We start from the raw sequence: 12987 nt of genomic DNA on the forward strand, positions 1-12987 counted from the left end.
ACCCAGTGTGCAGTAAATCTTAAGACACTGAGACACTCAGAGCAAGGAGAGCGTTTCCTTGTTTTTCTATGATCATGTAAATACTATGAATGGGAGCTTCATTCCAAAGAGAGTCCTGTATATATAAATACATCCTTTCTAATGGTCCCAGGAGTGAAAACACAACTGTGACCTTCATTTTTTCCTCCCTGTAACATGGCTGCTACCAGCGTAAGCTATTCTGAGAGATTTGTAAAATTGATGGCCACCATGTGACAAAACTAAAACAAAAAAACCCTGAAAAGCACTATGTTATGTTATTATTTATTAAATTCCAAGTTTTATTCATGATTTTCACTTGCTTGCATTCTTCTTTATATACTTTTGTAATCATAAATGTACTATGGGACAAGACAAACATCTGCTGAGACTTGTTAGATAGCTTTGTCCTGGGAATATTTTGTGGAAAGTTGTTAAAACAACAGCAGTGCTGGAAATAATTAACCTTTCTGAATGGCTGGGGAGCGGGGGTTTTGCTGTACATTTGAGCTACTATTAAAACAATTTTAAATAAATGCTGTTTATTTTCTCGAATTCCTGTATGGTACATTTATATTTAATCCATGCAGAGTATTAATATAAATACTATCCGCCGAAATCTCCATCTTCTTCAACACCAGAGTTCCTTTTTGTTGGATCTAAGATACTGGCAATATCAAGCTGTGCCTACAAAGATTATTTTCATTGCTGACTTGAATCCAAGCTGTGAGATAAAGGGACATTTTTCCTTTGTAGGTGCAGCTTGAGTCATGCCTGCAGAGAACCATCATTTGCACTGCCGGCTTGAATTCAAGTTGCCAATGAATATTTGCACTTGCACATATATCAGCACATCCCAGAGAGTTCAAATACACTACAGAGTTTTCCCACTGGGAATTTCACAGTGCAGCCCTGCCCGTTACTGTCACCACCAATGACACAGCACAGCAAGCACTGCTAGGACTGGATGCGCTATGGAGCTCCTGCTGCGAAATTCTGTATTGCATCCCATCCAACTGGGACTTGTGATTAGCGCCAATTAGCTGATCAGCATCCGTAGCTTCCTTAGCTTGCCAAGGAACAATCTGGAGTGGATTTTAAAGTTCTCAGAGGCTTCCACATCTGGACTAAGATACAAATCCCAACTCAGCTATGGCAGACCCTCCAGGTGTCACTATTTTCCAGGGATGACCTCGATTCAGAGAAGCCGTCCCAGTCTCTGCTTTGATCCTGGAATGTCCTTAGGATCATTAGGATGTCCCTATTTTCATTGGGAAATTGTTGGAGAGTATGATAGGATGTCCCTATTTTCACTGGAGAAATGTCGGAGGGTATGCTATGAAGCACCGTGTTTAATCTTGGGTCAGTCATGGTGTCTCAGCCTACAAAGTTTTGCTGTGAGAGTAAACTGGAGAGGGGGGAGGGAACTCCTGGGGAAAAGAGGGGGCAAAAATGTAATAAATAAACAATGTTACTAATCTTCTAATTGAGAGTCCCTCAATAAGGTTGCAAAGAAACCCAGTGTTTTGCAGGATAATTTGAAAGCAAGTATAGACAGTGCATTAGTGAACTGTTCAGAGCATTAGTGAACTGTTGCAAGGCCAAGCAAGGAAACTACTTTCATACAGAGGCACATTATAGAAGGCTGGAGAAGACCTGGTTTTCCAAGTGGTCTCTTTTAAGCATCTTGAAGTCATAGTCCAATTGTAAAACCAATTGATTTTAAAGAGCAGCCTCTTTCAAAAGAGGCTACCCCATAAAGCCTATTAGCAAAGTGAACACTGCAGTTTACTAGCCAATACCACGAAGTGCACAGTGACTGCTCTCATGAGACAGACATGTGGAAACAATTAAATGAAGCAACCAAATTACTACCAGAAATACATAAAATGGATCATGTAGAATCAAGTGACTCAATATATTTGAGTTTCTTGCTATATACACACTGCAGGGGAAAGACCTTCAAAATCAATGAACTTTTCCTGTTTAGAAATGAAGGTCAACGACACAATGAAAATACAAACAGAGGAAGAAATACATTGGGCTGGGCCTGAAGAAACTCCTAGCATCTGAATTTTGTATGTGTATGTCATTACAGAAATTCTGAAAAAAAAATAAGACCAGTCAGTGTTTGGGGGCTAACAGTACCACAACGAATGATTCAAGAGATTTTGAGATTTAAAGATATTTTGCAAACAAAAATAACTAAAATGTTAACATAAGACAAGAGATACAGGAAGTCTGATGCTAGATTATATCTGGAACAAAATGGCTGGTAACGGATAGTTTACAGTTCAGTTTAGGCCATATTTACATGGAAGTAAGTTCCACACAGGTCAACCATTCAGGTGCTGAAGTTCCTACATCATCAGTCAACTTACTGGGTAACGGCCACCTTGCATGTAAGGAAATCATGGTTTTCCCCCCTGTTATTACAGTGATAGGACTGGGCACTGTCTCTCGCCACTCCAGTTCAGGCAGGGGTTTAAGTGGGAAGTGGGACCCAACCTTGAAAGAACAAACTGCAGCAGCTACTTCTCCTTTCTGCCCAAAGGCAGGCATCATGAAGAGTCACAGGCTCTTCCTTTAAAAGGCTTCCCACTCTCTCTTGAGTGAAGAAATATCTCAACAGACGTTGCTAAGATGGTTGCCTTTCCATATCTGCTGCACATATATGAATCAGGCAGGAGTTCAACCTTGAAATTTTGTACAGAGTGCCCGAGGCAAGAGGAAGCTGTGCTGCTTCCTCACCTCTTTCTGCAAACCCTGTACCAAATGAAAGGACTGTTGCCTTTCCTTTCCTACTCTGTGCCATGGGGTGAAGGTGAAAACCCTGTTCCTTTATGGTTATCTACTCCACCACTTGTCCACTTGGTTGGCTTGAACCCCAAGGTAATTTTGCAGATAAAAGGAGAAAACAATTATCAATGGAAAACAGCAAAAAAAATATGTTTTTTTCACCTGCCCAACAGTATCACACTTCAGAGGTCTGGTCCACGAGGATCACAGTTCATAAATTATTTTGCAAGGTAAAAGTGTTAAGGGTCCAGTGGATTGTGAATTGAGTTACTTATGACAATAACTAATAACTCAGCTGCTGTTCTGTGCTGAAGTTGGCAAAATGTCCTGGCTTGAAAGTGCTGTAGTGAGGGTTTCACTATATAGCGTTTTTTAAATTAAAAAAACAAAACTGTTTTTCAAATTTTCATTTCGATAGCCAGCACAAAGCTCCCTCAAGCAAGCCAAACTTACTGTTGGGCCTTTGGCTCTATGTCAGAATTTGTCTGGAAGCTGTAAAGTTGTAACCACATACAAGCCTCTAGGGAAGGATGCTATCATACAGAGCAAATAAATTTCTACTCCCATTTATCAGCTGTGGCAAAGAAGCAAGGACCTGGTTTCTGTGTGGTAAGGCTCCGAAACAAATATACAAATATATATCCAAGCTATCTGTGATAACAAACATTCGGCAGCTAAGCCAAAACCAATACACCAAGAGCTTTCTGCTCTTTGGTTAGGCTGTATTACAGATAACGGAAAGCATTCTGTGGCACAACATTACAGAGCCCTTGTCTATCCAGCATGCTTTTATTTCAGTTTTGCGTTGTGTTTGCCCCTGTGCCTCCCTATTTTTATATATGCTTTCCCTCTATTACAGAAGAATATATCAATATAACCATCTGCTTAAAAAATGATACAGTGCACAGGATTCCTTGCCAAGAACAACTAAAATCACTTCTTAGTTTTCCTCCCCAATTACAGAAAAATCTAAATAGACATGGTTGAGTCATATTAATTCTTTATAATTCCTCTTCTGCTGGCAGTGTTTGTAATATGATCCAAAGGCAGCCTTTTACTGCTGCAGATGAACAATAATTATGTGGTTAAAGCATTAAATCAAAATATGTGAAGTTTATGTTTAATGCCCTGCCCTTCCGCACACTTCCAGTCTAATCTTTGGTCCCCAAGGCAGAATTCTGGAAAAGCGCTGGAGCAGAAAGAAACAAAAGCTGTGGAAAGTAACTGATCAGAACCGAGGCACAGGGATAGATTACATCACACACTAAATAATCAATGTAATTAAGGTCTGTCCTTAATTAGTACACTCATCTCTAAGTTGGATATAAGCATGAAATTCAATTATGCAATGCAAAAAAATTTTCCCAACAGTGGGGTGAGATTCAACTAAAGAATCACACTAGCAGAAGCCAGTGCAAGGGATCTCACTAGTGCAATGGAGTGTTGTCTTTTCTCTCCCCTAAGTGACCCCCACAAATTTGGCTCACCCCCCAGAGAACCCCCCAGAACAGCATGTGAGTGGAGGAGAAAGGGGATTAGTCTGTTTGGCAAGCTGGAAAGCTTGCACTGACAGAACAAATGCCTTAGTGCTATTTGTATTATTTGTCAGAACAAATAAAAAAAAAATTGAGGTTTAAATCTGAAGCTATTAATAGCTAGGCTCTTGCTCCAAGAATGGTTCCCAAAACAGAAGAGCAGGAATTTCTTACTAAGATCTATAGCAATATATTTCTTCTTCTTTATATCCATGGATCAGGCCTTGGCTGTGTATTTCATCCTTCTCTCTTGTTCCAGACTGTTACTCATCATAATCATCATCATCTTCATCACACTGTTTCATTTGAGAATGAAAATGTAACCGTACACAAGACACACATAGTGGCCAACTCCAGAATGTAATGTTTCAAAGTAAAATTCATATGTTGAGGAAAAATACCTCAGTGGTGGAGCATGAGCTCTGTTTGCAGTAAGTCCCACAAATGTATGAACCTAGGCAGCTCAGTAGCAGAATTCTTCACACAATTAATTAATTATTTTAATATCCCACTGTTTCTCCTTTATGCAACATTCTCTATAACGATTTTCATTGTCAGATTATGAATGAGCTTTTAGCCCCCCAAACTAGGGCATGTATGGGAGCTACTCTCCTATGGCTTATACCATTGGTAGGCAAACTAAGGCCCAGGGGCCGGATCCAGCCCTATCGCCTTCTAAATCCGGCCTATGGACAGTCCGGGAATTAGCATGTTTTTATATGAGTAGAATGTGTCCTTTTATTTAAAATGCATCTCTGGGTTATTTTGGGGCCTGTCTGGTGTTTTTACATGAGTAGAATGTGTGCTTTTATTTAAAATGCATCTCTGGGTTATTTGTGGGGCCTGCCTGGTGTTTTTACATGAGTAGAATGTGTGCTTTTATTTAAAATGCATCTCTGGGTTATTTGTGGGGCATAGGAATTCGTTCATTCCCCGCTCCCCAAAAAATATAGCCTGGCCCCCCACAAGGACTGAGGGATAGTGGACCGGCCCTCTGCTGAAAAAGTTTGCTGACCCCTGGCTTATACCCATGTGACTTGTATATTTCCTCATCCCCCTCTGCATTAAGGATGTTATGACTATTTATAGAAGGGGTGGGGAACCTCTGACCCCACAGCCAAATTATGCCTGCAAAGCTATTTCTCCCAGTCATTGGTGTTGGACCGGGAAAGCTTCAGCTGCAAAGGAACAATCTGGAGCCTTAAAGCATGGTCCTGATTGTTCCTTGGCAAACATGGCTTGCATCTTTTAAATTTGGTGCCAAATGCAAGCTCTACTGGGATGGATTCCACTTGGGAGCTCCCAATCAGAGTCGATCCCTGCTGAAAACACTAAATGCAAACCATGCTTTCAGAAGGAATCTTTGCTTGAATTCAACCCATAGCTGCAAAAACAAAACATAACACAACCAAAAAAACAGAACAAAACAAAACCTTTCTTTGCAGCCCTGGCTTAAATTAAAGTTGGGGCTGTAAAAGAAGGGAAGAATCAGAACCACACTTACAAGTGTGCTCTTGATTTTTCTTTGAAGTTTGAATTGCCTGACATCATGTGAAGTCAGGTGATTGACAGGTAGGTGGTCCTGTCCATCTGTCAAAAATGGCCCACAGAGGACAAGCCAAATCTGAACCCAGCATTAGCCCTTACAACAGAAAGAAATGGCTGAACATGTAAGTTTTTATTGGGTAGTCAGTAATTCAATAGGCTACTGCTATAAACTAAAAAACAGTAAACATTTCACAGTTGGTGGCCTATTATGCATGAGAATGAGAACTACTTTTCAAAAAACCATTTCAAACTTTCCTCTCCTAGTTCATGTCGACAACTTACTAACATTTTTGCACAAGACACAGGGACTTACCTGGATCTCCTCGTCGTCCAGCCTTTCCTCGCCTTCCAGGTGGACCTGTGCAGGGAGAAAAATATATACATGTAACTTTGGTTCCACTTATCCATCTTTCAGAAAGCTTAAACCAGTTTACAAGGGGATCCCGAGCAGTCTTCCATTGAGGCAGTGACCAGGTTGAGAGGCCTCTTTGGCTTTCACAATGCAATAGCATCATGTGCTGGGGTGAGGAATCTGCGGCCCAGATGCAGCCCTCCAATTTCATTCAGCAGCATGTACCATCAGCCTCCTATGATACTGTGGCCCACACTTGCCTCTTTCGAATGCCCCTCAAGCACCTTCACATGCTTCCTCTTTGTTGACTCCTGAGGGATTGATGGCAGTGGTGGAGAAATGCCAGGGGAAAAGAAGCTGAAGAGAAGTCTAGTGACCAGACCAAGGGAAGCAATAGTACCATGCTATTCTGCAGACCACACCTGGAATACTGTGTCCACTTCTGGGCACCACAATTTAAGGAGGATGTTGACAAGTTGGAACGTGTGCAGAGGAGGGTGACCAAGATGATCAAGGGTCTGGAAACTAAGTCTTATGAGGAGTGCTTGAAGGAGCTGGGTATGTTTAGCCTAGAAAAGAGGAGATATGACAGCCATCTTCAAATATCTTAAGGGCTGTCACATGGAAGAGGGAACATGGTTGTTTTCTCCTGTTCTGGAGGCTAGGACTTGAAACAATGGCTTCAAGTTATAAGAAAGGAGATTCCAACTAAACATTCAGAAAAAAAATTCTGACATTAAGAGCTGTTCAGCAGTAAGAGCTGTCCACAAGAGGTGGTGGACTCTCCTTCCTTAGAGGTTTTTAAGCAGAGGTTGGATGGCCATGTGTCAAGGATGCTTTACCTGAGATTCCTGCATTGCAGGGGGTTGGATGAGATGGCCCTTGGGTGCCTTCCAACTCTATGATTCTATGACACCACTGCCTTGCAGGGCATCCTTGGAGGTGGTGTGGGTGGCAAAAACAGGCAAGAATGGGAGAAATGGGGCAGTAGATGGGGGATGGTGAGGAAAGGAAAGGAAAGGAAAGGAAAGGAAAGGAAAGGAAAGGAAAGGAAAGGAAAGGAAAGGAAAGGGTGTGTGGAACCAAATCAGTCCTGTTAGGAAGAGGATAATAGGAATGACAGAGAGGTGAAGGGGGAAGGAAACCAAAACTAAGGTGTGGCCCAAAGGCACATGAGGCCACCACCCTGCTGAAGCGAAGTAGGTCTGGGTTTGGTGAGCACTTGATTGCCTGAGAACCACGTGTGTATGTCACTTTCAGACCCAGAATGGCAGAATTTAAATTTAAGAAAATTTCTAAACAAATAAAGTTGAAATGGCCCCCTGTCTTGCATTGCTGTATGGGGAAGGGGGAGGGGGACAGAAAGATGGAGGGATAGGGGAAAGTGGAATGGCCCTCCTGTCTTGCATCAAGCCTTGGGGAGGGACAGAGAGGAGGATAGGAGAGAAGGAGAGAGGAAAGCTGGAATGGGCCTTGTGATGGGGTGCCAGTGGGAAAGAGATATATATCTGTGGTTGGTGGTCTTGCTTATTCAGCAGGGAAGATCTGGAGCCACTGCAATCAACAGGCAGTGAGAAAAATGATAGAAGTACTACTCCTTTAAAAAAAAAACAAGAAAGCTTTTCATCTGTAACACTGTATTGTCAGCTTTTACAATACTGCATGTTTTCATCATCTGCGTTGTTGTATAAACGCTTCAGTTAGTGGAAACCATATAAAAAGATCTAGACTATTAGACATTCCCAGTCTATGAAATAATTGTCAAACTGCCCAAAAAATGTTTCCTTTCTACATATGTAAAAGAGTTATTAGCCAAGATCTTGAGATCCCACTTGAAGTACAAACAACACTTGTTAATAGTCTTGCCTGCACTACAATACTCTTGTGAACCCCAAGGGGGAATTTCATATACACAGACCCAAGAGGGAGAACGCACTTAATTGTACAGTTATGTATGTGAAAATCCCACAAGTCCTTGAAGATGGCAGTGTCCTTAAACTGCAGCAATACAAGCATATTGAAGAGGCTGTATAGCACAGAGGTCAGTGTACTCATAATAGTTTTCTTCTAAACCTTAATCCTGTGGCAAACTGACCCATGTAAAATATTACAGATATGCATTGCAGATTAATTTCTTTTTTGGGTACTGTGTCATCTTGCCCTGCCTTATCCCACCCAGCAGTTGCTATAGTGTCAAAGCACCAGCATGCTGATTCACACACTTGATTTCATAATGTACTCTATCAGGACAGCAGCTCACATGATATCAATATCTAACAATAAATTGGTTAATATTACCTACTATACATAGAATTATTGGAGGGCTTTGTGTTTCTAGCTGGTTTGATTTCCAAGTAAACTTCTGCTAGGTTTGCATTGGGCCCCAGATTCCGACTAATCCAAAATGAGGAAGGTTGTAGAGGGGGATGGAAGGCATACAATGAGATTCACATGCTGCCTTATGATTCAAAACAGCCCAGGGTTGTTTTTTGTTTGTTTTTTACAGATATGCAGTATCAAAATTTTGGAAAAGGCATACACATCCCTTTTCCCAATGCCAGTTACAAGACAGCTGGATGAAGCAGAAAGACTCCTTCCTCATAACTGAATCCACATGAAAGGAATCTATTTTAAATGGAGATGCTGAAGCTGCCAGTTGCTTCAGGCTCTTCCACAGGGACTGCTATACAGAGCACAGGCTGGTTGTTGTTTTTGTGTGGGTTTTTTGTGGGGACGGGAAGGCTTGGGTATGTTGGGTTTGCTGTTTGGGGCTAGAGACCATGAGCAAATTTGGAGAAGATTTTGACTGTAGGTGGATACATACTCATTGGACATGCATGGCGGCAAATGTGGGCAGTGGGAAGAGTCCCGGTTTGTAAACAGTTTGTATACAGTTATGTATTCCCCACCCTGTCCAGAGGAAGCTTAAATCTTTGGTTCAGCATTCCTAAGCTTGTTTGTAACATGACAACTCTGATGAGCACTGATCTATTACGCCTCTCATGGGTTCTTTCAATGTATGAGGGGGGGGATAGTCTCCCTAAAGCAGAGTTGGGTAAAATGTGGTCCTTCAGATAACGTCGCATCCAGTGCCTATCAGCCTTAGCCAGCACAGCCAATAGTAAGGGACAATGGGAGTTGTAGTTCAGCAACATCTGGAGACCAACAGGGTAGCTACCCCCGTCCTAGAGAAAAGGGGAGAAGCAGCTAGTCATCAGCTTATATTGTATTCCACTGAAAGAACTTGATACACAAATCCAATTGTGTACTTGACTAAAACTGAGGACCATCTATCACAAGTAGCTACGACTAAGGCCAATGAATATTTCCATATACTTTTATACTCTGAAAGATACCTACAGTCTTGGGTTTGTTTGTTTTTAACAACAATATTATTCAGGGATAGTATATTACTGTAAATCTGTACTATCTCTTCTGCTTATTGTTGTTGTTTTATTATTATATCTGTATTGCTGGATTTTAGCAATATGTGGCAATGGAAATCATTATAAATCACCTGGATATAAGATTTGCACCAAGGTATCCAGAATAAGAGGGTTAGACTGCAAAACAGTACAACAGGGAAAGAGTCCTGTTCCAACTTTCATGGGGAAAGTAGTTTAACTGGTTGCAATTTATTGAGTGGAAGAATATGTACTGTTTTTAATTTTTACAGCATCTTGTAGTCAGTGATGAGTGCTAACACAATGCTCATTTTAATGCTTTGTTTACTAGCCATTCAACAGTGAATATAAAGAAACTTCAGCACCAACTAGTAAACTGGACTGATTATCACTTGTTATCAAAAGGCAACTGTTTTATGATGTATATCAACAATTCCTCATAATGTTTCCAGATTGTGAAGTGTTTCTTGTTTTGTTCTGTTGTTCCTAATAAGCTCAATATTCCTATAGAAATAGGCCTGCTTTGCTGGAATGTGACAAGATGTTGAGGAGTAGGCTGTTTTATGCTTTGTATTTACACTGCAGTCACAAAAAACTTCCTTTAAAATGTAAATAAAGGACTGTTGTTCAAAGAGCCACAAGAAGAAATCATCTTTGTTGTTGCTGCATTGACATTAACGAGGCAGAAATCTGAATTAGACTGCACCAGAATGAAAAAAGTATGTTTTGATAAAAGCATGAACTTTTAATTACTGCTAAGCATTGATCTTTAAAAGCAACAGAAACCCCCCTTATACTCCTTTTTAGTTCTTTTGGGAAGAGTAAATAGTATGGCATACAAGAATACAGGAATCAATACCAGTTTATAAAGTATTTGCTGCCACCACATCACTATAAGAAGAGGAATATTTTATTTACACACCTCCCCCTTCTATTGCTAGTTATAGACAGAACTCAACCAGAATTTAACACTACAGGCTATTGAATGGTTACACTATGCTCTGCTGAGTGAATGTCTAATTACAACTATGCTGGAAATGGCCTATTCTTACTCAATTGTCATGGGTGGTTTGCCAGTGCTTCTACTGAGAGGAAATTGCAATTTCCCCAGTAATCAATTTACAATATTCTGTCAATCACTTTTATTGCTTTTACAATTTATAGTTCTTCACACAGCTCATTCCCTGTTTGTTGGCTTCCCATGGCTATCTGGTTAGCTACTGTGAAAACAGTATGGTGGACTAGATGAGGCTTTGCTCTGATTCTTCAGAACTTTTCTTATGCTCTGTGTAGACTAGGATTGAGCAGGTATCATAAGCACCTACTGTTTAGTGCCTGTGGCAGCAGGTAATTTAATTTTGTAATTTTGCATATTATTTTTAATGTAAACACCTTGTAATGCTAAGGACCCAAACTATGACTTAATGAGAATGAGTAAGCATGTCCATCCGTCCATCCACCCATCCATCATTTTATTTGTATGCCGCCTTTCCATAGTTAAAACAATGCTCAAGGCAGCTTACAACTTGACAAGATTTACATAATTATCAACATAACAAAAGTCATAAACAATAAATAAAACACATCAAAAAGTACCCAACCAAATGGAAAACAATTTCCATACAAATCATAAAATCTAAAACTAAGAATACAGCATTAGTATTGCAATTTAAAATGACATAGATAAAAAATAAAAACAATTTTCAAAAACAAAAACACAAAAACGGAGCCCTCTCTGCCCAGCAGCAGCAGCAGCAGCAGCAGCACTCCTTTATGTGAAGCACCCAGGGAGAATATCACAACTGCTTTGCTCTTCCCCCAGTCCTCCTGCTGCCACAAGACCTGGAGCTAAGCCATAGTTTGGCTTAGTGTTAAATGCAAACCTGGGCTACAGTTTGTTTTGATTCAAACAAACTCTGAACTATAAGCAAGGTTTGCTCTTGGTTAACTACTTGCAGTTTGTATTCAGGAGGCACATAATGCTAAGCCAAACTGCAGCTTAGCTCTGGTTATCACTGCAACAGCAGCAGCATTGGGGAGGCCAGGTGTGCTGGTTTTCGCCCTTCATACTCTACCCACCTCAAAGGGATGCCCACCCATCCCAGCAGACCTGGCCAGACAGGGGTATGGGGAGTGCATTGCATGTGTGATGTCATGCATGTGTGATGCCCCCTCCCCCAATGTTGGACCCAACTTGGCTTGCCTGGGGGAGATTCCCTGCACGCTTGCTTTTCACTAAGTCATAGTTTGGCTTAGCATCATGTGGAAACGAGGCCACTGAGTGTTCCCTGCAGTACTGCTTCACTATAGGAATATGCCTATAAACTGGAAGAACACCCAGCAAACATTACCAAGTAACGTTTCAGCATTACACAGCACAATTTAATAAACCTTCTACCAACTGCCTGCCCCCATTTGCCATGAACTACAGCACATGAAGTGACTAGCATGAGTTTGGCCAAACTGCGGGAGGCAGTGAAAGATAGGCGTGCCTGGCGTGCTCTGGTCCATTGGGTCACGGAGAGTTGGACACGACTGAACGACTGAACAACAACAACAGCACATTCATCCTAAATTGTTTTTTGAGTGGTAAAAAACTTTCTCAACACAGGCACACGAAGAGCAGGAGGTGGGGAAAAGCTTAGGCAACACTTCCTCATTTGGATTATACTTGAAATCCCAGGCACACACCGATGGTGACATGGACACTGCACATACTTTGTATGACAAACATGATGGGCGACTTTTAAACTATGCCGGATGTGTAGTGCTCCACCATCAGGAATCACTTTTTGTAAGCCCTTTTTACAGCTTCCTATGGGAAAATTGGTTCAATTTGAAAGAACAAAGCAATGTGAAATGAGGCAATTTTATATAAAAATAGATATGAAGCAATACAGCTCGAAGAAGTATCCAAATATTTGTACAAGATGGCACTAGTGGTGCTGCATTTAACATCTGGCAGTTTCTAAAACCTAAATGGCCAGAGCAACTAAGTACATTTCATTATTAATTTGGTGAGCATCATCCAAGGGGCCTTCAAGCATAACTGCAGGAAAACCGAGAAGAACTACGCAGCGTTCTTTTTCAAAAACTGAGACACAATTTAGGTTGCTACCAGAATATCCATTGTAATTGGAGACCTTTGTGAAGCATGCCACCCACACTTTATAAATTTATCATGTATGGGGCGGGCACAATATTTGATAAGCAGATAGGAATCTTCCTTAAAATGAGTCAGGCCACTGGTCCATCTAGCTCAAGTACTATTTGCACTGAGTGGCAAAGGCTTTGCCGGGTTTCAGACAGGGAACATTACATGGAATTGTCA

The 12987-nt window shown here is 41.1% G+C and overlaps 1 protein-coding gene across 34 annotated transcripts in view; it reads right to left on the bottom strand.

The window, feature by feature from the left end:
* Window positions 1-12987, bottom strand: part of LOC117041415 (collagen alpha-1(XXIII) chain-like) — a 303092-nt gene that overhangs the window by 96440 nt on the left and 193665 nt on the right. For all 34 annotated transcript variants that reach the window (XM_033140220.1, XM_033140208.1, XM_033140200.1 and 31 more), the window contains exon 3: window positions 6214-6258. In XM_033140220.1, coding sequence (XP_032996111.1) covers window positions 6214-6258 — 45 coding nt within the window. The remainder of the gene's footprint in view (window positions 1-6213; window positions 6259-12987) is intronic.

This window comes from Lacerta agilis, chromosome 2 (genome assembly GCF_009819535.1).
Source record: "Lacerta agilis isolate rLacAgi1 chromosome 2, rLacAgi1.pri, whole genome shotgun sequence".
NCBI classification, from domain to species: domain Eukaryota; kingdom Metazoa; phylum Chordata; class Lepidosauria; order Squamata; family Lacertidae; genus Lacerta; species Lacerta agilis.